The 26,062-nt window shown below is 42.4% G+C and overlaps 1 protein-coding gene across 4 annotated transcripts in view; it reads right to left on the bottom strand.

The window, feature by feature from the left end:
* LOC120931426 (neuronal acetylcholine receptor subunit alpha-5) overlaps positions 1-25,058 on the bottom strand; it is a 69,550-nt gene extending 44,492 nt beyond the window's left edge. Inside the window, exon 1 of one of the 4 annotated variants that reach the window (XM_040342850.1) lies at positions 24,677-25,058. In XM_040342850.1, the coding sequence (XP_040198784.1) occupies positions 24,677-24,743 (67 nt within the window). In that variant the 5' untranslated portion in view covers positions 24,744-25,058. Of the gene's footprint in view, positions 1-10,257; positions 10,379-24,676 lie in introns of those variants that run through there. The other 3 variants (XM_040342849.1, XM_040342853.1, XM_040342852.1) reach the window with 3 other exon arrangements.
* Positions 25,059-26,062: the final 1,004 nt, after the last annotated feature.

Genomic DNA, 26,062 nt, shown 5'->3' with positions numbered 1-26,062 from the left:
TATTGACGTCAGTGGGAGCAATGCACGCCGGGAAATTCCCCGGACGGCGCATGCGTATTTAAATCGGCGCGGGAGCGCGCCTGATTTAAATAGTACACTCCCCCAGCCGTGGAATTAGAATTCCGCCGGGGGAGTTAGGATCCGCCGTCGCAAGTTTGGAGGTAAGTGTGTTGTGAATTTGACACTTTCCTCACAAACTTGCGAGGGCGGATCTTAAAACACATAGGTTACACGGATCTAAAGATCCGCTAACCTTTGTGAATCTGGCCCTTTAGATTTACTTATACCTGAGGCCTGCTTAACCACATCAATACTGGGCACTTTCACCCCTTATCTTCCCAGACCAATTTTTAGCTTTCAGCGCTCTCGCACTTCCAATGACAATTGCGCGGTCATGCTATACTGTACCCAAATTACATTTTTATCATTTTGTTCACACCAATAGAACTTTCTTTTGGTGGTATTTATTCACGACTCCGTTTTAAATTTTTTGCGATATAAGCAAAAAAAGCGGAAATTTGGAAAAAAAATAATATTTTTGTCTTTCTATTTTTAAAAAAATCCAATAAAATCGAATTTTATCATAAATTTAAGCCAAAATGTATTCTACTACATGTTTTTGGTAAAAATCGTTAAGAGTATAATAATTGGTTTGCGTGATTACGGACATATGTACACAAATGATCATGTACAGATGTGCGCAGGTAATCACGGACATATGTGTGCAAATGATCATTGGGACATGTGATTTTACTGTTACATATGTGGGGGGCAGGTGTTTTTACTATGTGGGGACATGTGTTTTGGGGACATGTTTGTTTACTTTGTGTGGGACACTAGACTGGTGATCAGTGAGTAAAAAGCTGAAAAAACAGCTCATACTCACTGATCACCAGCCAGCTGCAGCAATCCACCCTCCTCTCCTCACCGACGACTTTTGTGTGAGGAGAGGTGAGCCGATCACCTAGCAAATAGCTTTTTGTTTACATCACATGACGGCTGTGATTGGACATGCTGTCATGTGATCAGGAGGGCCAATCACAGAGCCCTCCTGCCGATCTATGATGCACTGTGTCCGGGTGTCCGCGCATCGGGATCGCGCCGCTCCTTCTGAGGGACATTCCTGAGCGCCCACCCGGCTGTATATGTGCAGTAGCCGAGTGAGAAGTAGTTAAAAATGGCCGTGAAAGGGGTACCTGTTTTAGACTCCAGGATCTCTAGCCTGCACACAAGGGGGCAGATCCACATAGATCTGCACCCGCGCAGCATATCTGATATACGCTATGCCGCCGTAACTTACCTGGCTTTGGTTCGAATCCAGAAAGAATTTGCGCCGTAAGTTACGGCGGCGTAGTGTATCTCTCGCGGCGTAACGGCGCGGAATTCAAATGCGGCGAGTAGCGGGCGTGTTTCATTTAAATGAAGTAGAGAAAATAGAAAAAGACTGTGAAGTCTGAGACTAGAAGAAAGTGGACTTTGTAGGCACCAGATTTTTGAAAAAATATAAATAATTTTAATTTAAACAATACACTAGCACAAAAAACACTGAACAATTGCTCAATTTGATAATTAAGAAAGAAAACAAAACAATACAATGAGATACACAAATAACTCAATTCCTATCCCTTTTTGAAGACATTGCTGATAGCCACAGGGCTAAATGTATGAAATACACGAAAAGCACTGGGTGGCGTTGTCACTTCAAGAGATGGTACAGGATGAGTTTGGATAAAAGTGGGGATCAGCTCAACATGTTTCGCGACGTTGTCGCTTCTTCGGGAGCTTCTAATTAATTAAAAGACAAAACAATATTGCCATTAGAAATATGTATATATCTGAGTACAATACAATATAGTTTCACATTAAGGCATATTATACATAAATGCAAAAAGCCTCTAAGCATATTGAGAGAAGTGTTTAACTATGGTCATAATACTCACCGAAAAATCGGTGTTTAATAACTTTGATGAATGCTCAGCAGCGTCCAAACCTGGATATATGATCAGACCATCTACCTTAGACAGATGAAATAAATTACCATGGGTCGGAACCACATTGACCATGCACCGCCGGGCAGATAAGAACCAGTTGGGGTATCTAAAAATAGGTAGTAAACAGATAGGGTAATAGGTCCAACATTGAATGGGACCGTAAAAAAACGAAGATCGAAAAGAAAAAAGAAAAAGAAAGAGGAAAAAAGACAAATATATAAAAAAAATATATATAAGGAACAGTATATATAACGCTTGGCTGGTATGGCGTACCTTAGAGGAGGTATAGGGGCCTAGGCCTTCAGAGAACAATTCCAGGGACTGGAAAAGGGGGGAACACCCTTAGAAATAAAATATTGAAACAGCAGAAGGTAGAAGATCCAAATAGGTCCCCTCCTAACTGTAAAAAGTCCAGAAAAAATTGAAAAATAAACAACTGTTTGAATAGATATACAAGGAAGTAGTAATAAATAATGTTATTAATTGCCAAATGATAGGCTCAGAATTAATAAACATTTGATTTATAGCAAATAATGTTGGTGTTTTAAACCAAAACTTTGCATTTAAGCAAAAAAGTTGGTAGGTAGGCAGTGATTCATTACCTTGATACTGGAAGACTGGATAAAACGCAAATTCAAAAACTACCACGAGATGGCAGCGTTGAGCATTAGGCTGATGCAGGGAATAGAGACCCCTCACAGAGGAACAGCAATCAGCTGTTAAAAATACAAAATCACTCTTAGTACAAGCATAGTAGCAAGCCAGAACCAACAAAGATAAGGAAGGGGGAAAGTGTACATGCCTAATGCTTAACTGGCAAATGAAACAATCTTGAGCAGTGAAATACCGTACAGGCCTCCCAGACCTCCGTCCTTGCTGTCATTCAACAAGAGCACCTGCAGACACAGGCTCTTGTTGGGTTTAAATACCCCGCGCGGATGACGTCACGGTGATTGACAGTCATCCCGCCGGCCAGAGAGAGATACACTGCGCATGCGCGTTGCGCATGCGCACAGTGAGCCGCGATGCGGCTCCTTGTGTAGATGGACAACAAGTGTATAACATGGTGTTTCCCAGATGGAAGGAAGTAGGGAAATTGAGACACCATATTGAGAGTGCCACCACACGTTCTAAGGTCTGAATAATAAACATCTGACCAGAAGGTGTGATGGCTTACCTGGCCACTGGTTCATCTGCTCAACGGCGCATGGCAATGTGGTGACAATTGGTAAGGCAGGCATAGGTCTGAACATATGTATTCGCTTGGTGAGCAGACAATAAACAGAAAATGATAAAACATTTAAATAAGGAAACACGCAAAATGCATGTATAACAATTTTAGATCCATCAAAAAAGTTGGCGTGTAGAACATATTAATAAATGATAGTCGTGCTACTGTTTCTACTTATTGATAAAAAATCAATAGAGAAACTGCACAATATTAGTCACAGACTACACTTTTCAAACCTGGAAATTGAGAAAGAAAAATAGGGGTGGCCCAAAATGGGGCCAATGCGGCCACTAAAACAAACTAGCCAATTACTGTAGCTGGGTCAGATAATAAGGACTTGCGATATTAGTCATATTTATCTGTGATGAAGTTATTTTGTAGAAAAATTGAAAAATTGAAAACAACACCATTTAGATTCATAATGGTCAGACCGGAGGAACAGTGGCTCAAACATCAACACCAAACCAATAGACATATAATTATAAATACAATAAACAATTAAATAAGAATAAATGATAATAATATGACTATAAAAATTAAATAAAAAATAGAAAAAATGAAAAAAATAATGAAAATAAAAAAAATAAAAATAAATATGAAAATAAATGAAAATAGTAATAATAAATAAATATAAATACAAAAAATGTCAATTGTGATGTGATTTTGGGCGGGTAAACCGTCAACGTTGAAAATCAATGTCGATTTGATGGAGAGGTCTCTGGGTATGAGAACTGCCATACAGGTCCCTCAAAGGAAGGGCCTGTATGATAGTACCTCATTAATCCCCGGTGCTTTGGTGGCGCCCAAGCGCTCTATCCACAGAGTCTCCCTCTGAAGAATAGTTTTGTCCCAGTTACCCCCTCGAGGGTCACGTGGGACAACCTCCAATACTAGAAATTGGATAGGGGAAGTGTCAAATTTATGAAATAGCCCCAGATGGCGACTTATGGGTGTGAGCATCTTAGCGTATTGTGAATAATAAATATGATCGTAGATCCTTTTCTTGAATTTACGTAATGTTTTTCCCACATAGTAAGCCCCGCATTTGCAGGTCATTAGATAAATGACCCCCTCGGTATCACAGCTGGCCTGAAAACGAGGTCTAAAAGTTTCCCCGTTGGGCAAGCTAAATTTAGTGCCAGCTTGCACCCATGGGCAATAAGAACAATGGCCGCATTTGGAGATACCTGGGCTTTGATTGTGAGTCACAGGATTGGTTTTCGCTTGGTAGAGACTTGATGTTAGTTTATTACCAATTGAGGTGTTCTTCCTAAAAACTATTTCGGGTCTGTGTTTGACATATTTACCAATAGTAACATCTTCGCTCAGGAAGTGCCAGTGTTTTTCTAGGCAACTGCGTAGTTGGTAGTGTTGAGACGTATATTTTGTTATAAATCTAGTGATTTGTTGGTCTTTGTTTTCAATTTTTTGAGGATGTATAAGAGAGGGTCTATCTCGATTAAAAGCCTTATTAAAGGCTTTTCTCAAAAGGGATTTGCTGTACCCTCGCAATAACAGCCGGGAGCGTAGCTCATTGGCCTGAGATCTAAAATCCGTATCGTGTGTACAGTTCCTCCTAAGCCGGATGTATTGAGCATACGGGATACTGTGAATGAGGTGTGTCGGGTGACTACTTTGGGCGTGTAGCACCGTGTTCCCTGCTGTTTGCTTTCGATAAAGCCTGGTTGCAATGTTATTAGAGGCATCTCGATATATTGATAGATCCAAAAATGATAAGGTGTCTTTATTAAATTCATAGGTGAATTTTAAATTGAATGTGTTTTTGTTCAAACAACTAATAAATTCATTTAAACTCTGTATAGTGCCTGTCCATATGAGAAAAATGTCGTCGATGTATCTATACCAGCACAGGACTTGGGCCATGAAGTCATCGTAGGCCTCATTGGAGGCTATTTCCCTCTCCCACCCCCCCTCATTTAAATGAAGCGCGTCCCCGCGCCAAACAAACTGCGCATGCGCCGTCCCTAAATTTCCCGCCGTGCATTGCGCTAAATGACGTCGCAAGGACGTCATTTGTTTTGACGTGAACGTTAATGGCGTCCAGCCCCATTCACGGACGACTTACGCAAACAAAATAAAAAATTTAAAATTCGACGCGGGAACGACGGCCATACTTAACATTGCGTACGCCACCAGATAGCAGCTTTAACTATACGTCGAAAAAAGCCGACTAGAAACGACGGCCGCTCGTACGTTCGTGGATCATCGGAAATAGCTAATTGGCATACTCGACGCGGAATACGACGGAAACGCCACCCAGTGGACGCCGAAGAATTGCATCTAAGATCCAAAGGCGTACGAAGACGTACACCTGTCGGATCTAACCCAGATGCCGTTGTATGTTGTTTTGAGGATTCAAAACAAAGATACGACGCGGGAATTTTGAAATTACTTTTGAAAGTACTTTCTTTGTGGATCTGCCCCAAGGTGTGTATTCCTGCTTGAGAGCCACAAAATCCGGGACACTAAATTATGCAAATTCTAACTCCCAGATAGCAAGGATAACTTGCCACACATTTGTGGCAATGGTATCAATAACTGTAAGCGCAAAAGACAGTGCAACTATAAACGTTGGATGGATCATATGCAGTTCATAATCAGTTCATAGGTCCATAAGGAGGGAATGGTGCGGTTATAAAGGTGGTGTTTCGCCAGATTAGGCGACCTGACAGAATTTGTAACGGAAGTGACGTTTTGTCGTCTCCATCTTTGTGTAGCAAGATCTGATGGGTCGCCTAATCTGATGAAACAGCGGCACCTGTCCTCAGAGAATGTCATCTCTGTACAGTATATGGAATAGAAAAGGGAAGACACAGGAAGTGCCACCCAAGTGCAGTTTTTAAAAGCAGGATTTATTGGCAAGGTACATAAAATCACTCACAAGATAGAGGTAAACATAAGCCCATCTGTTTTCTGATTATCCAGGTTGCTCCAAGTATTCGAACACAGCACCCATGCGTGACTGAGATGGTGAGGGGTCTGCTGTGTGTCCTGTGGCCACCAAGAAGATGACCGAAACCAGCGTGGATTGCAGGAAAGTGACATCACGGTCAGCGGGGGAGACATCCAGAAGAACTGTATATGTCAGACAAACAGGCAGGCAGGCTATGTGCTCGGAGACCTGTAGAAGGATCTGATGCTCCGAGCGTGTAATCTCCCTGCCTGTTTGACTAAACCGATACAGTTCTTCTGGATGTCTCCCCGCTGTCCGTGACGTCACTTTCCTGCATTCCACGCTAATTCCGGTCGTCTTCCTGGTGGCCAAAGGATGCGCAGCGGACCCCTCACCATCTCAGCCACGCATGGGTGCTGTGTTCTGATACTAGGAGGAACTTGTATGACCAGAAGAGATGAGATGAGATGAGACCAGATGAGCTTATGTTTACCTATATCTTGTGAGTGATTTTATGTACCTTGCCAATAAATCCTGCTTCTAAAACTGCACTTAGGTGGCACTTACTGTATCTTCCCTTTTCTACACATTTGTAGCAGTGTTGAATTGTACATGTGTTAACTTGCTGCTCATTTTCACTGGCAAGTTTTACACTTGCAGAGCCCTTGAAGCACACGTTCTAGTTGACACGTTTCCAATTTTTAGCAAATTTGCATGGAAAGTCTCTAGCAAGAGCAAAGTTGCAGTGGTGAGTCTACAGCAAGAGCTCTGCAAGCCGCAGTGACCCCTGTGGTGGGATGACTATTGCACAACATAACTGAATCAGAACTTGCAGCAGACTTGCAGAATGTTTTCAAAGAAAGTTAATCTGGAGTCATGCAATGCAGACTTGCTGCAATTGTGCAACAAACTTGTGAAGCCTGGCAAGTCTAGCAATAGCTTAGCAAGTCATTTTCAAACTTGCAGCTTAATTGCTTGCTATCTGGGCTAGAGCTTAGAAGGCCAAGCTTTGGCCCACCCTCCTCCATCTCTCTGTTTACTGTATGTGATGGTTGGCTTTGCTGCCCAAACATATTTTGGAGATGTCTACTTTACGATCACATATTAGATATGTGGTTAGAGCACTGATCAAAGCAAGGGTTGGTCAAAGCATAAACCAAGGAGCAAGGTAAACAAAAGACCAAAAACATTTGGAGTTTAGACATCCATAAGAAGTCATAAGGGAGTTTGTTAGAGGCAAACTCCACAAAGCATTATAATTAGCATTATAATTAGCTAATTGAGACTGACTGAGACTTTTCAAAACAGGATTTATCCATTCACAAAAGCACTCCAAAGCTCAGCATGTCTTGTAGTCTTAAAGCGGGGGTTCACCCTTAGAGGGCACTTTTTCCCCTTAGATTCCTGCTCGTTTTCTCTAGGGGAATCGGCTATTTGTTTTAAAATATGTGCAGTACTTACCCGTTTACGAGATGCATCCTCTCCGTCGCTTCCGGGTATGGGCTGCGGGAATGGGCGTTCCTTCTTGATTGACAGTCTTCCGAGAGGCTTCCGACGGTCGCATCCATCGCGTCACGATTTTCCGAAAGAAGCCGAACGTCGGTGCGCAGGCGCAGTATAGAGCCGCACCGACGTTCGGCTTCTTTCGGCTACGATTGACGCGATGGATGCGACCGTCGGAAGCCTCTCGGAAGACTGTCAATCAAGAAGGAACGCCCGCTCCCGAAGACCATATCCGGAAGCGACGGAAGAAGATGCAGCTCGAAAACGGGTAAGTACTGCTCATATTTTAATACAAATAGCCGATTCCCCTAGACCGAACGAGCAGGAAGCTAAGGGGAGAAAAAAAAAATGTAACAAATGGGTGAACTCCCGCTTTAATGAGGTGGTCAAAACTGTTGTGTCTAGATGCTCACCTCCACCATCTACTAAACAATTTTTAGCACTGCAGTGTGGTCATTCTGCAGCTGCAACCTGGGTTTTCAAGCACGGGCAAACTGTGGCCCTTCAGCTTTTGTGTATCTGCAAGTCCCAGCTCTAATTGCCCATCTGTGCACATCAGTGATGCCAATCAGTGTTGCATTTCAGTGCCCATCTGTGCCTGCCCATCAGTGTCCATCAATGCCACCCATCAGTGTCACCTATCATTGCCCATAAGTGCCGCCTATCAGTGCCCTTCATTGCCACCTATCAGTGCTGCATATCAGTGCCACCTATTAGTGCCCATTAGTGCCGTATATTAGTGCCACCCCATCAGTGCCCTTCAGTGCAGCCTCATCAGCGCACAACAGTGAAGAAGAAAAAATACTTATTTACAAAATTTTCTGACAAACTAAGAAAAACGTTTTTTTTCTTCAAAATGTTTGTGTTTTTTTTAAGCAAAAAGTAAAGAACCCAGCGGTGGGGGTAAAAGTGCCCAGTATTAGGGTGGTTACGTAGACTGCCTCTCATTTATTGTAGAAGTGAAGGGAAATATCCTTAATGAAACATGTATGGCAAAAACAAAGCCACTGGCCAATTTTAAAACCCCACTCTGGGACAAAATAATTTTATTCCCACCTTAGTTTATACTCCAGGGAGATATAAAAAGATTTTTTTTTATTGTAGTTGTGTATTCCTTTATAATAGTTCATGTATTCTTACATACAAGTAGAAATTGTACCTGTGTCTGTCTTTCCATAAGGCTCCTGTCATCCTCTGCACAGCAGCACTCCGAATGGGAAAAGAAAGGAGAGCACAAGGAGCTAATCCAGCTTTGCTGCATGTACATGTGCTGGCAGGAGGAGAGAGCAGAGTAAGTAGAGTGTATGGCTTATCAGTGTGTTACTGTTCCTTCATTGTTCCATCAGCAGACTGACATCAAATGTCTTCATAAATTTAGGCATATATGTATTCTGCTACATGTTTAAAAAAAAAAAAAAAAACTATAAGCGTAAAAAAGGTTAACTGTGTGCAGAGCCAGTGTTTTTGTGTACTGCGTTAGGTGCTTTTACTAGGGGAAGAGATTAATTTTATTCCCATCAGGAACACAAAATCCATCTCTTCCTCCAGTCAGAATAAAGAGATCTCCATTCTGTGTTTTTTACAGATGATCGGCGGGTGCCAGAGGACATCCAGTGCCAAGCACCCACAGAGGCGACACACACGTGCCCCCTGCATACAGAAGTGCAGAATCATGTACAGTATCTCACAAAAGTGAGTACATCCCTAACATTTTTGTAAATATTTTAAGTATTTTGTAAAGTAGTGAGTGTACAGCTAGTATAACAGTGTAAATGTGCTGTCCCCTCAAAATAACTCAACACACAGCCATTAATGTCTAAACCACTGGCAACAAAGTGAAAATGTCCAAATTGGGCACAATTAGCCATTTTTCCTCCCCGGTGTCATGTAACTCGTTAGTGTTACAATGTCTCAGGTGTGAATGGGGAGCAGGTGTGTTAAATTTGGTGCGATCGCCCTCACTCTCTCATACTGGTCACTGGAAGTTCAACATGGCACTTCTACATAAAGATGGCCTAGGCTACACAGTTGCCAAGACCCTGAAAATGAGCTGCAGCACAGTGGCCAAGACCATACAGTGGTTTAACAGGACAGGTTCCACTCAGAATAGGAGGACGCTCTAATTACTAAATAAAACTACCATGAATTACCAAGTACTGTGCTTATGACAAATATGCTAAACACAACATATAAATCTTCGTGAAATAATAGTGTCAGCCCTCAGCCAGCAAGTGATGCTGCTTGGTGCAATGATAACTAAATAATGTCCCAATATATATGTTAAGTGCAAAATCAGCAGGTTTTATTCAAACACTCTGCATGCAATCTTGTTCCAAAGTGATACTGTGTTCCTTCACCATAGAGAATAAAACATCTTCACCTGAAGTGCTCAAGATAAGTATTGCGCTTACCACAAGTATATGACTTATTTAATGAAAAAGATAGTCACTCAAAGCTTTGACAGGATTGTGCCTGCACACGTAGTAGGATTGACTGGATCTGGGATTATTGCCTCATGCCCGGAATGCAGATAAGGACAGAAAACAAAGAGTGCCCATAGCGTAATATTGTTTTATTAAAAATGAACATGTAAAAAAGATAGCCAGATGGCCTCTTACATTAAGAAGTGCCTCCCGACACTGCAGACGTGTCAGATAAAATGTCTTGGGGTCCCGCTCGCTCTAACTTCCCAGCTGCGGCGTGTACCCCCTCCACCTCTGATACCTCCACAAGCGCCGGGGATAGATTGGGTATACACGTGACCAGGTGTCGCCGCCGACGTACATTTCGTAGATCTTACGTCATCAGGGGGCGTACCTGGTCACAAAGGATCACGGTATTTGTAGTCTGCTTAACGATGTCATTACATCTCAGGCGGGGAAAATTAAAAAGCTGAATCTGTTGCAGCCACAGTGCCGATCAGCTTCCACATTGACATAAATGGTAATGCAACATGCCCGTGCTTAAAATCAAATATTATTCTTACAAAAAGTTCCTATTATTTCGTATCATTAGTTATGATATACATAAGGTTATGATATACATAAGAAACTTAAGATTAACTGTTCAAATGGCAGGAAATATTGGTAAACAGAGTATGTTACCTATCCAATCCAACTGCGGCTCTATGCATTATTTATTGGTGTATTAAATAGTTATACTCTCTAAAAAAAAAAGAGAAGCTTTTCCTATATAGTTAAATGGGGGGTTTCATGCTCATTCATGTCCCTTCCTCTCAAATAAGATTATTATTGTAAATTTATGAAGATATATAATACCAGAATAACTTCCATTGCGTGATGCCCCCCCATCCAAGTACGGACCAATGATACCCCATAATGTAATATGCACCCTGCATACCATAAGTGCATTGCCATTGGTTACATTCATATACATATATATATTGGAGAGCAAAAAAATCTAAAAGATTTATACCAATTAAAATTGAGAATATTTTAACCACCCTTACAGTGTTTGAAAAGGCGTATCTATATTGTTCCCCGCAGGGACAGAAAAAGGAAAGAAAAAAACCCTTTCTTGAACTTTCCCTCAGTCGTTTGCCAAAAAACAATTAAGGTCCAGTTCAATGTTGAGGCCAAGCGGTTGCATCGTTCTCAATCTGTGCACCCAGCTGGTCTCATTTTGGGACACACTCCTAGTCATATGAGTCCCTTTCCAATGCCTAGAGATTTTATCGATCCCATAAAACGTGCATAGTCTGGGATCGCTGGCATGGTGGCTAGTGAAATGTCGGGACACACTATGATTAGGAAAGATTTCTTGATATTGGCTAAGTGTTCATTAATTCTGGTTTTTAATTTTCATGTCGTCCTCCCCACGTATTGGAGTGAACATGGACACTCCAACACGTAGGTGACGTGCTCAGAGTCACATGTGATTAGAGGTTTGATTTTAAATATTTCTCCAGTTACATTGGATTTAAACTGTGTCACTTTTTTAGGGTCTCCTGCTTATCTGGTGGTTTTACAAGCTTTGCACCTTGTGCAATGATGGAACCCTGATCCATCAAGAAACGTTGAGGGTCGTTTGGGCGGATCTGGTACATTACGGGCTATTTGATTTCGTAGGCCTGGAGCCCTTCTGTATATAAACTTGGGGGTGGTTGAAATGCATGTTTGTATATCCTTATCTTTCAGGAGAATATGCCAATATTTCTTATATACTGCCACAATCTGTTTATATTGTCTATTAAACCCGGAGACAAGTGCTACTTCCCCTTGTTTTTTGTTTTTTTTTGTTTTGGCAACCAATAACGATTGTCTGTCCATGAGGGAGACCTGTGTTTTCACTTTTCCAAGTACCTCCTCTGAATACTCCTTTTCTAAGAATTTTTTTGTGAGATGTTCTGCTTGGGTCAAAATAATCTTGTTCCGTAGCGCAATTGCGTTTCAATCTCATGTATTGTCCCTTTGGTACTGCTCCTAACCATTGTGGGTGGTGGCAACTATGCGTAGGAAAAATCCAAATCTTTACAAGTTCATTTATCTAAGTAAGACTATGAAGAAAACAAAGTCTATAAATGGCAAGACACTGTGAGCCAAGTAACATCTCCAGAATCCACCATTGAGGGAGGGTCCACCAATCCTCCCATTGTTAGGACAACTAAAGGGAATCCTCAAGTATCCAGTACCCCCCAAAAAAACATCAATAAACCTAGTTCTAAACCTCCGGTAGCTCAATCCAAGTCCTCGGGCATCCTATACCTGGGACATATGCATACCCTGCTATGGGCACTGTTTTCTGTCCTCATCTGCATTCCGGGCATGAGGCAATAATCCCAGATCCAGTCAATCCTACTATGTGTGCAGGCACAATCCTGTCAAAGCTTTGTGTGACTATCTTTTTCATTAAAGAAGTCATATACTTGTGGTAAGCGCAATACTTATCTTGAGCACTTCGGATGAAGATGTTTTATTCTCTATGGTGAAGGAACACAGTATCACTTTGGAACAAGATTGCATGCAGAGTGTTTGAAGAAAACCTGCTGATTTTGCACTTAACATACAGTCCTGATCAAAAGTTTAAGACCACTTGAAAAATGGCAAAAAATCATATTTTACATTGTTGGATCTTAACAAGGTTCCAAGTAGAGCTTCAACATGCAACAAGAAGAAATGAGAGTGAGACAAAACATTTTTTGAGCATTCAATTAATTGAAAATAACGAATAAACTGAAACAGGCTGTTTTTCAGCTGATCAAAAGATTAGGACCACACCTCCAAAAAAAACACTAAACCCCCCCCCCCCAAAACAGAAATCCAACTTCCAAACATGAACTCAGTAATGAGTAGCTCCGCCGTTATTGTATTGTTTCGGCATGCTTGATGCAAGCGTTTCCATGAGGTGAGTGGGAACATTTCTCCAAGTGGTGAAGACAGCCGCACAAAAGCCATCTACTGTCTGGAACTGTTGTCCATTTTTGTAAACTTCCCTTGCCATCCATCCCCAAAGGTTCTCAATTAGATTTAGAATCAGGGGAACATGCAGGATGGGCCAAAAGAGTGATGTTATTCTCATGGAAGAAGTCCCTTGTCCTGCGGGAATTGTGTACTGTAGCATTGTCCTGTTGAAAAACCCAGTCGTTACCACACAGACGAGGGCCCTCAGTCATGAGGAATGCTCTCTGCAACATCTGGACATAGCCAGCGGCCGTTTTTGACGCCCCTACACTTCCTGAAGCTCCATTGTTCCACTGAAGGAAAAAGCACCCCAGACCATTATGGCGCCCCCTCCACTGTGGCGCGTAGAAAACATCTCAGGTGGGATCTGCTTGTCATGCCAGTAACGTTGGAAACCATCAGGACCATCAAGGTAAAAAAAATTCTCATCAGAGAATAAAACTTTCTTCCACCTTTGAATGTCCCATGTTTGGTGCTCTCTTGCAAAGTCCAAACGAGCAGTTCTGTGGTGTTCAAGGAGACAAGGTTTTTGAAGATGTTTTTTGTTTTTGAAGCCCTTCAGTCTCAGATGTCGTCTGATGGTTATGGGGCTGCAGTCAGCACCAGTAAGGGCCTTAATTTGGGTCGAGGATCGTCCAGTGTCTTGATGAGAGACCCTGCTTATGCAGTTCAGCAACCCGACCACGTTCAAAAAGGGAGAGTTTTTTTTGCCTTTGCCATCACAACGTGTGACTACCTGACAGAGAATGACAATGAATCCACATCTTTGCACAGATTTGGCCTTTTAAAGGCATGTGGTCCTAAACTTTTGATCAGCTGAAAAACAGCCTGTTTCAGTTTATTCATAATTTTCAATTCATTGAATTCATCAATTCGTTAAAAAAATGTTTTGTCTCACTCTCATTTCTTCTTGTTGCATGTTGAAGCTCTACTTGGAACCTTGTTAACCACTTGTCCACCGCGCGCCGTCAAATGACGGCGGGAGGAGGACTCCATTGTTCTGACAGGACGTCATATGACCGGTTCAAATGACGTCCTGTCATTTAAATAGGGAATGCGCGCGATCGCGCGCGCGCATCCCTGTACTGTCGGTGGCGGCGTGTCACCGAGACACCGCTCGTCACCGACAGGGGTGAACAGCGGCGCGGATGCGCTGTTAACCCTGTGATCGGCCGTGGTGAATTCACAGCTGATCACAAAATAGGAAGAAGCGTTGTATGCGGCGCGCGCGCGTGATCGCGCGCGCCACGAGTGCACGTCGGTGGCAGCGTGTTCTCGGGAACACTGCTCGTCACCGACAATGGTACACAGCCATTGGTCAGGGCTGTGTACCACGTGATCAGCTGTGATCCATTCACAGCCTGATCACTAAGTGTAAACACAGAGCCTGCAACACTGTTGCCAGCTCTTTTTCTCCTCACACATCGTTTCCAGTGTGAGGAGAGAAGAGCTAGAAGCAGTGAGTTAGTTCTGTGTTTCTGTAGTGTCTGCACAAACACCACACCTGTCCCTTTGCCCCCCCCAATTGTCACCAGTCACCCAACAGTCACCCATAAAGTGCACCTGTCACACAAAGAGACTGCCATCAGCGGTGCAACCGTCAACCATCAGTGACCTGCCCTGTCCCGTCACCCATCAGTGACCTGCCCTGTCCCGTCACCCATCGGTGACCCGTCCTGTCACCCGTCACCCATCAGTGACCCGTCCTGTCACCCGTCACCCATCAGTGACCCGTCCTGTCACCAGTCACCCATCAGTGACCCGTCCTGTCACCCGTCACCCATCAGTGACCTGCCCTGTCACCCATCTGTGACCATCAGCGGTGCACCTGTCACCCATCACCCATCAGTGACTGTGCTCTATCTCCCATCACCCATCAGCGGTGCACCCGTCACACATCAGTGACCTGCCCTATCACCCGTCACCCATCAGTGACCATCAGCGGTGCACCCATCAGTGACCGTCACCCATCAGTGACCATCGCCGTCACCGTCTGTCGCTTGTCACCCATCTGTGACCATCACCCGTCACCGTCTGTCGCTTGTCACCCATCTGTGACCATCACCCGTCACCGTCCGTGACCTGTCACCCCATCAGTGACCATCGTCTGTCACCCATCTGTGACCATCGCCGTCACCGTCTGTGGCTTGTCACCCATCACCCGTCACCGTCCGTGGCCTGTCACCCCATCAGTGACCATCGTCTGTCACCCATCAGTGACCATCTCCCGTCACACCATCACCCATCAGTGACCGTCACCTGCCACCCATCGTATACAGCTACCCGCCAAAATGTCCAAAAGATTGTATTCTGGTGAGGAGGCATTCCAGATCCTCTCAATGACCGATGAGAGCACCGGGGAGCTCTCATCAGATTCCATTTCTGATTCCGAATCAAATTCGTCATTTGAACCGATTGAACACAGCAATGATTCAGATGAAGAATGGGTCCCCCCTAAAAAGGCACGGCCCTCTGAAAACCAGGCAGCCGCCAGCAACCAGGAATATATTCCTAGGCCCAGTACCAGCGCTGCCGCCAGCAATAGGCCCAGTACCAGCGCTGTCGCCAGCAATAGGCCCAGTACCAGCGCTGCCGCCAGCAATAGGCCCCGGGAACAAAGGTCCAGTACCAGCGATGCTGCCAGCGAAACCCCTCGCGAACAAATGCCCAGGCCCAGTACCAGTGCTGCCACATCACATCCAAGTACCAGCGCAAGAAATTCAACCCCCCCCCAACTCCTGGAGTGTCACGTCCCCCAGGAGCCAGGGCCACTACATTTATGCCAGATGTTCTTGCCAATCCAACATGGCTGCCTTCCGGATCTGGATCAACATTTATTCCCCCTTTCACAGCACAGCCAGGTGTGCAGGCCAACACCCAAAATTTTTTAGAAATTGATTTTCTTCATCTTTTTTTGCCCTACACTTTTCTGCAGTTCCTTATCGACCAGACACATTTGTATGCCCAGCAGTTTATTGCCAACAACCCCCAATCATCTTATGCCCGTCCATTTGAGTGGAGAGATGTAAATTTGGAGGAGTTCAAATTGTTTATTGGCCTTACCATAAGCATGGGGCTTAACAAAAAAATTCAAGGACATTCCTATTGGTCCACCAAACCCATCTACCACCAGCCCATGTATTCTGCCACAATGCCCAGGTCCCGATATGAAATGATAATGAGATTCTTTCATATCAATGACAATACCCAGTGCCCTCCCCGTAATCATCCAGATTCCGATAAGTTGTATAAGATTCGCCCCCTGATAAATTTCCTTTCCCGACAATTTGCAGAACTCTATGTCCCCGATAAACACATATGTGTGGATGAATCCCTGGTACCCTTTTGTGGCCGTCTAGGAATAAAGCAATATATTCCTAGTAAAAAGGCTAAATATGGTGTCAAGTTTTACAAACTGTGTGAAGGAGCCACGGGATATTTGTATGCGTTCCGCATATATGAAGGAAAAGATTCCCAGCTCCAGCCCCCTGAGTGCCCGGCCTACATAGGCACAGCTGGAAAAATCGTATGGGACCTGGCTTACCCACTCCTGAGAAAAGGATATCATCTTTACCTTGACAATTTTTATACGAGCCTGCCCCTTTTCCGACACTTATATGTTGAAAAAACCCTGGCCTGAGGAACCTCCAGAAAAAATAGGAAGGGCTTCCCACAATCCATTGTAAGCAAAAAGCTGCGAAGGGGGCAAAGAGCAACACTGAGGTGCAACGAAGTGCTGGCCTTGAGGTGGAAGGATAGCAGAGACGTGCACATGCTGTCCACCATTCATAATGACACTGCTGTTGTTGTTCAACGAAGACGAGGTCCCATTGAAAAGCCGACATGTGTCCAAGATTATAATTTGTACATGGGGGGGGGGGGTGGATTTCAACGATCAAATGATTCAGCCCTATCTATCAATAAGGAGGTCCCGATTCTGGTACAAGAAGGTAGCAATTTACCTTATCCATTTGGCCATTTATAACTCTTATGTAGTCTACTCCAAATCCACTGAAAACCCTGCCCCCTTCCTACACTTCACAGAAGAAGTAGTCACGGCCCTCATCTATCCACAAAGACCCCCCTCTGAAACCCTTTGCTCTGATGTTGTTAGCCGACTTCATGGACGCCACTACCCTTACAACATCCCACCATCCGAAGAAGGCCGAAGACGGCAAAAAAGATGTCGCGTGTGCAGCAAAAAAGGATTTCGAAAAGATACCAGCTACCATTGTCCCCGATGTCCCTCCCAACCTGGGCTTTGCATTGGAGAATGCTTCGAATATTATCATGAATCCCTAAAATATTAGTCTATATTTTTAACCATTTCCCCCATCTCACCATTTTCTGACCATTTTCATCCTACTGCCTTCCACGTGAACTGACCCTGGCCTGTTTTTTGACTATGCCTCTGCCTACCGTTTGGACTGCTTATACGTAAATTGACCCTGGCCTGTTTTTTGACAATGCCTCTGCCTACCGTTTGGACTGATTTCACGTGAACTGACCCTGGCTTGTTTTATGGACTATGCTTTTGCCTACCGCTTGGACTGCTTCCACGTAAACTGACCCTGGCCTGTTTTTTGACAATGCCTCTGCCTACCGTTTGGACTGATTTCACGTGAACTGACCCTGGCTTGTTTTATGGACTATGCTTTTGCCTACCACTTGGACTGATCTGTTGCCCTGCTATTGTAGTACACAGGGGTCTCACATATGTGAGGGGCTCCAGAATAGTTTTTCCGGATGGAGAAAACATTTTTTTTGTTTTCTCCGGGTTTCGTAATTTCCGGATATGGGTCTGGAGTCCGGAGGCTTCATAGAGATTTGGGTGGGTCAAAGCCTCTACCCCTGTGCCCCTGTGCACAGGTCTTACCCGATTGCAGCCCTCAGCCTGCTGCTGACTTACTGCCATCATGCCTAGAGGTCGACCGATATATCGGTTGGTCGATATATCGGCCGATATTTGGCGTTTTTAAATTAATCGGCATCGGCCGATTTGTGCTTTAAAAAAGCCGATTGATAAGTTCAGCACCGCGACTTGCAAAAAGCTTCTGCAATACAAGTCAATGCAAGTGCTTCCCGTAGAAGACCTTCTCTCTCTCCTGGGCAGACTGCCAAGTTTTAGAAAAGATATACAATGTTGCTACTTATCAATGAACTGAACTCCGTGTAGGAGAATTCTCAGTTTAACCATTTAAAGGCTAAATCTTTTTTTACATTTGTTGCTTACAAGTAAAAATCCTGTATTTTCTGCTAGAAAATTACTTGGAACCCCCAAACATTATATATTTTTTTTTAGCAGAGACCCTAGGAAATAAAATAGCGATTGCTGCAATATTTAATGTTACACGGTATTTGCGCAGCGGTCTTTCAAACACATTTTTTGGGGAAAAAATATACTTTAACAAATAAAAAAAAAAAAACGAAACAGTAAAGTTAGCCCATATTTTTTTTTTTTTCGACCAAAAGTTTTCATTACTTGTTTTTGTGTATTACACTTTATATATATATATATATATATATATATATATATATATATATATATATAATTACACAAAAACAGGTAATGAAAACTTTTGGTTGAAAAAAAATAAATATGGGCTAACTTTACTGTTTAGCCCAAAAGCACCTGAAAAATCGGCTTAACATATCGGCCAAAAAAATCGGCATCATAAATCGGCTATCGGCCGCCGTGATTTCTAAATATCGGCATCGGTATGGGCCAGAGAAAAACCCATATCGGTCTACCTCTAATCATGCCTGCCATCATATTTGCCTGCGGCATGAACGAGCCAGACCACTGCTACCTGGAAATATGTTGCCTGGAAATATGCTGCCTGGAGAATCACTATAGCTGTCGCTAAGCACATCCCTGACTGCTGCCTGGACCAGTGCTCTCTTCTGTGGACACTACTAAAAGCACAGGTAAGACTTTTTTTTACCCTTTCCACAATCTAATTTATTTTGGATTGTAATTCTAGGTATGTACATGCTATGTGTTAGAAATATGAAGAGCCTTCAAAAATGATAGGTTGCCAGGAAATTATATATGTAATGTATGCTCCTAGAATGCCTGATGATGCTACTTGGATGTTGGGCATCTGTATGTGGCCAAGCTGTGTAACAGTCTCACACATGTGGTATCCCCATACTCAGAACGAGTAGCAGAATGTATTTTAGGGTGTAATTTTTGCTATGTACATGCTATGTGTTGGAAATATCTTATAAATGGACAACTTTGTGTAAAAAAAAAAGAGTTTTAATTTTTTTTCCACGTTTTCCCAAAACTTCTGGAAAAAAAATAACCGCTCAAAACACTCATTATGCCTCATAGATTATACGTTGGGGTGTCTGCTTTCCAAAATGGGGTCATTTTGTGGGCAATTCCATTGTCCTGGTGCTCCAGGGCCTTCAAAAGTGTAATAGGTGGTTGAGAAATGAGATGTGCAATTTATGCTCGTAGATCACCTGATGGTGCTACTTCAATGTTGGGCCTTTGTATGGGGCCAGGCTGTGTAAAAGTCCCACACATTTGGTATCCCCATACTCAGGAGGAGTAGCAAAATGTATTTTGGGGTGTCATTTTTGCTATGCATATGCTATGTGTTCGAAATATCTTTATAAATAGACAACTTTGTGTAAATAAAATGCGTTTTCATTTTTTTTCCACATTTTCCCAAAACTTCTGGAAAAAAATAACCGCTCAAAAGACTCATTATGCCTCATAGATTATACGTTGGGGTGTCTGCTTTCCAAAATGGTGTAATTTTTTGGGCAATTCCATTGTCTTGGTGCTCCAGGGCCTTCAAAATTGTAATAGGTGGTTGAGAAATGAGATGTGCAATTTATGCTCGTAGATCGCCTGATGGTGCTACTTCAATGTTGGGCCTTTGTATGGGGCCAGGCTGTGTAAAAGTCCCACACATTTGGTATCCCCATACTCAGGAGGAGTTGCAGAATGTATTTTGGGGTGTCATTTTTGCTATGCATATGCTATGTGTTCGAAATATCTTTATAAATAGACAACTTTGTGTAAATAAAATGCGTTTTCATTTTTTTTCCACATTTTCCCAAAACTTCTGGAAAAAAATAACCGCTCAAAAGACTCATTATGCCTCATAGATTATACGTTGGGGTGTCTGCTTTCCAAAATGGGGTCATTTTGTGGGCAATTCCATTGTCCTGGTGCTCCAGGGCCTTCAAAAGTGTAATAGGTGGTTGAGAAATGAGATGTGCAATTTATGCTCGTAGATCGCCTGATGGCGCTACTTCAATGTTGGGCCTTTGTATGTGGCCAGGCTGTGTAAAAGTCCCACACATTTGGTATCCCCATACTCAGGAGCAACAGCAGAATGTATTTTGGGGTGTAATTTGTTGTATGCATATGCTCTGTGAGAGAAATAACCAGTTAATATGTCAATTTTGTAAAAAAAAAAAAAAAAAATCTTCATTTTGCAAAGAATTGTGGGAAAAAATTACAACTTAAAAAAAATCGCCATGCTACTTATTTAATACCTTGGAATGTCTACTTTCTAAAATGGGGTCATTTGGGGGGTATTTGTACTTTTCTGACTTGTTAGTATCTCAAGAAATTAGATAGGCCGTCAGTACTTCAAGTGTGATCAGATTGATCATTTTTCAGGGATTGGCACCATAGTTTGTAGACTCTATAACTTTCACAAAGACCAAATAATATACATCAATTTGGGTTATTTTTACCAAAGATATGTAGCAGTATAAATTTTGGCCAAAATGTATGAAGAAAAATTACTAATTTGCTAAATTTTATGACAAAAACAAAGAAAAAGGCAATTTTTCACAAAATTTACGGTCTTTTTTTGTTTATAGCGCAAAAAATAAAAAACCCACGAGTGATTAAATACCACCAAAAGAAAGCTCTATTTGTGTGAAAAAAAGGACGCAATTTTTATTTGGGAACAGTGTTGCATGACTGAGTAATTGTCATTCAAAGTGTGAGAGCACCGAAAGCTGAAAATTGGTCTGGGTAAGAAGGGGGTTTAGAAGCACTGTATTGAAGTGGTTAAGATCCAACAATGTAAAATATGATTTTTTGCCATTTTTCAAGTGGTCTTAAATTTTTGATCAGAACTGTATATATTGGGACATTATTTAGTTATCATTGCACCAAGCAGCGTCACTTGCTGGCTGAGGGCTGACACTGTTATTTCAGAAGATTTATATGTTGTGTTTAGCATATTTGTCATAAGCACAGTAATTGGTAATTCATGGTAGTTTTATTTAGTAATTAGAGCGCCCTCCATTTCTTTATATTTTTTCACTATTCACAGTATTGTATACTGCTTAGAGGAGCAGCTGATAAATTCTATTCTGGTATATATAGGTTTTGTATATATAGGGCCGGATTTACAGATGACTTACGCCGACGTATCTATTGATAAGCGGCGTAAGTTCTGTGATGCGCCGTCGTATCTATGCGCCCTATTCAGGGAACAAGATACGCCTGAATTTTGCCAAGATACGACCGACGTAAGTCTCCTACACCGTCCTATCTTGGGTGCATATTTACTCTGGCCGCTAGGGGCACTTCCGTAGATTTACGCGTCTAATATGCAAATGACCTAGATACGCCGATTCACGAACGTACTTGCGCCCGTCGCATTTAGCTACGCCGTTTACATAAGGCTTACGTCCGGCGTAAAGCTACCCCTGCTATATGAGGCGCAGGTAATGCAAAGTATGGACGTCGGAACAAGCGTATTTTTACGTCATTTACGTAAGTTTTACGTGAATGGGGCTGGGCGTAAGTTACGTTCACGTCGTATGAATGGAGCCGGCGTATCTTAGAGAGCATTTGCGACGTGATTCTGAGCATGCCCGCGTATGCCCTGTTCGTTCGGCCATGCATTTACATGGGGTCATGCTTCATTATAATACTACAGGCCCACTGCCTTGCTACTTTGAATTACGCGGGCTTACGCTGGTCCATTTACGTTACGCCGGCGCACATATGGGAGCAAGTGCTTTGTGAATACAGTACTTGCCTCTCAATGTTACGTCGGCGTAGCGCATATGAGATGCGCTACACCTAACTAAAGATGCGCCCGTCTCTCTGAATCTGGCCCCTAGTTTATATCTAAAATGTTATTTTATTTTGGCGCGGAATTTATACTTTTCCACTCAGAATAGGCCTCCCCATGGTCAACCAAAGAAGTTGAGTGCACATGCTCAGCATCATATCCAGAGGTTGCAAGGTATAATACAATATTTACAAATATGTGAGGGGTGTACTCACTTTTGTGAGATACTGCATACATACATGATCCTGTACAGGAGAGCCTCCCTCTAGCAGTAAATCTGCTATGGGGCAGTCTTGAAGTGGTTATTAAGGGGTTGCTTGAACCCTTGGATTGGTATGACTGTGCCATCTGAATGACCATCAAGAATATTAGTAGACTGTCCGGTTCATGTACCAGGGTAAGAAAGGGGTTTCCATTATACTTTATGGCCACATCCTATCTGAGGTTTGCCTATAAACTAGTCTGCAAGATTAATCTTAAATGGGTTGTAAACCCTCATGGTTTTTCACCTTAATACATTCTATGCATTAAGGTGCAGCACCCCCCCCCCCCCCCATCGCCCCCTTTTTACGCCCCTGGCCATGTATTTCCAGCACCGAGAACGAGCACACCAGCTCCAGACGGTGTCTCGGGTCCTTATTGGAAAGATTGATAACAGCGCAGCCATTGGCTCCCACTGCTGTCAATCAATTTCAATGATGCGGGACCTGGGGGTGGGGTCAAGTCCTGCTGTCTATGTTGATAGACGCAGCAGCAGGACACAGGAGCACGCCCGCATGAGTGCCCCGAGGGAGAGCACTTCTCCAATGGGGCACTTGAGAAGAGGAGGAGCCAGGAGCGCTGCTGAGGGACACCAGAAGAGGAGGCCCCCTCAAGAGGCTTTCTCCACACCAGGAAGAAAGCCTTGCATTACGGTGTGTAGTTACAGACAGAAAAACAGGAAGTGAGCATTCCTCAGAAGAAATAAGGACATTTAAAAGCAAAATGGAAGGATGAGGTAAGTGAAGGAGGACTGCACTAAGGTAAAGGAAGCTATTTAGGGAGAAAAAAGATTTCCTTTACAACCCCTTTAAGTGAAGGTTCGCTTTAACTTATGAATGACCCGGACCTGGACAGAAGAAGTAATGAATGCTGACTTTTAGCAATTAGTATGACTTTTTAAATGCAGAGGAGGCTAGTGGAAAGAGTGATGGTGGATTTTTAATCACCTAGTTTCACAGCAATAAATTACCTTTTCACTACATTTATGTTGACGTTTGTTAAAAAAAAAAAATTACAGTGGAATATTTATAACTGATAGAGGAAAATGACTGCAACTACATTATCTGTGGGTGGTGATGTGTTTAGAGCGGAACTCCTGGCAGATATAAAAAGAAACATTGAATTGAATTAGGCATTATGTAAAGTCTAATTTAAATGTTGTTTAGAGTGCTAATGGTGCCTAGTCATCCACACAAATCAAGCAGACATAAGCTTTTATCAATTACTGAAGTCGTATTATAGAAAGGTCATTTTGATGGCAATGTTCTATTCATTTATAAGTGTTAGTAATGCAGAGAACCCAATATGCAAGAACCACAGATCACATTGCATAGGTTATGTTTTAGTTAAATCCCTTTGACAATGCAAACATCAATACAAAGTAATTGGATTGGCAAATCAATATTAATAAATAACACAACACAAACGCACTGTTTTCTAATGCAGTATTTCTTCCCAGGGACTTAAACCATTTCTTAAGGCTGCCGATCAGAAGTTATTAATGTCTCTGCAGTGGGCAAACATCAAGGTATGCGCTATAATATGCCAACAACGTAATACTCCCATTTTCAGCCAGGTGCATTTATTTTATTGCCAAGCTACATGAAAACATTCCCGCAATGGCCCTGAAAATCAGTTTAAGCGTATGACATTTTTTTTTTTTATAAATTAATGATAGAGTAGTGGATTTTATTTTTCGAGTATGATACTTGGAGATAGTGCTGTAAATAAAAAGTACAGTTTGCATGAACTTTATGAAGCACAGAGAAATTAATATATAATAAACATAACACAAATATAAAAACATATATGTAACTTTGCAACATAAACACTAATATCAATTCGCTGAGCTATAAAGAATTATTGTTTGTCATTATGATCATTATTTTTAGCCATGTGACTGATACTTAATTGTAGTTTGTTATAACAAGCATTATTATATCTGTTTTATGTGCTTTAGCAAAATAAAAATTATATCAAAATTTTTATTATTTTTGTTATCATTTAGAAAATCAAACCAAATTTTGTACACAAATCACATGCATATATAATTCCACATAAGTCATCAAAAGTACTCATTACTATAAACATATCCATTCCACGATCCATAAGCAACATTGCACCTTTACAGTCTTAGAATTGGGTTTAATATTTGATATATTTAATCTGGAATAATGAACCACTGTGCTGTAATGGGAAACAACCTGTACTGTAACGTATATGAAATCTATTATATGATTAATAACCATAATGATCACACAGGGTGTTATTAGCACAAGCATACATTTACTTACCCCAGCCTCTTTTCAGATAGAATAAACTGAAGATCCACCATAGAAGACACTTTCCATACACCATCATCTTCAGACATGAAAAATCTATTTTGTGTAACAAAAGAACGGAAATGATTGTTCGATTCCCGTTCTTTAATGTGCACAGAGGCTGTTCTTCACCTCTCTATGTATGAAGAAGACCCCAATATTAACCTGTGTTCAGCATTGCCAGAAAACGCAGGCACGCTGCAAGGATGCTGCTATGGATAACAAGTGTAAAATAATTTCCCTAGCATGTATGAGCTAGTGAAACCAGCTGTGGCTGCCTTCTGCTAAATTCATTATGTGTCAATAAATGCAGAAGGATGAAGGGGGATGGGATTAGATGGTCTCAGCTTGTGCTATGGTAGCTCGGGAGGAACATTTTTTTCAATCCCAAGCTTTAAATCTTGGTGGAGTAGAAAGAATAGCACCATACGTTTAACAAGGCTGGCGTGCTATAAATTTCAAGGCTAGGAGATGGAGCCTGGTTTTACAACCACATTAATACTGCAGGGAAGATGCGCTTGGGTTCACTTTATCTATTACATTCATATATTATATGTATGTAAACACATTCTGGAAAATGGAAAATAAATCCCACAAAGAACGGGACATATTTAAAGTGGACTTTCAGCAATAATGTAAATTACATTCTTTCTTTTGCTCTCCCCGGGCCTTTTTATTTTTTTGGGAAATGAGTTCCTAGTTTGGTGGTATCCACTTTCATTTCTTTGTCCCTCTCCTAGATGATGATGTCACCTCGGCCCAGCCGAAGCCTCCTGAGATGACATTACACATCCCAGGAGAATGAATGAATGAATGAATGAAAAACTTATAAAGCGCGGCGCATGCGAACTGAATCGCTTCTGGGCGCTAGTTGTTCGTGTCTCATGACATCAAAAGAGCAGAGTTTTGATCTGTCTTCTGAAAGTCAGGTGGTTTTCCTCCAACCGAATGCTGGTTGGTAAAGCGTTCCATAGTCTAGGACCCTGAAAAGCAAACCTTCTTTCTCCTTTGGACTTGTATTTGGTTTTTGGTACCCTGACCAGATTTTGGTCGGTGGATCGCAGAACGCGATTCGAATTGTGAGGTTCTATCTTGTCGCAAAGATATTGCGGAGCCTTCCCATGGATGCACTTATGTGTCAGGCAGAGTGCTTTAAATGCAATTCTGTCTTTTACTGGCAGCCAGTGAATGGTTCTCAACGAAGGTGAGATTGATTCCGATTTTTTTTTCCCAGTCACCAGTCTGGCGGTCGTATTCTGAACGACTTGCAGACGGGAGATTTGGTACTTTGGGAGTCCGAGGTACAGGGCGTTAGCATAGTCCAGTCTGGAATTCACGATTGTTCCCACCACGACTGCT

The sequence above is a fragment of the Rana temporaria genome, chromosome 3, assembly GCF_905171775.1.
Source record: "Rana temporaria chromosome 3, aRanTem1.1, whole genome shotgun sequence".
Lineage (NCBI taxonomy): Eukaryota > Metazoa > Chordata > Amphibia > Anura > Ranidae > Rana > Rana temporaria.
The sequence above is the reverse complement of the archived record's forward strand: the minus strand, read 5'-3'. Positions and strand labels throughout refer to the sequence as shown.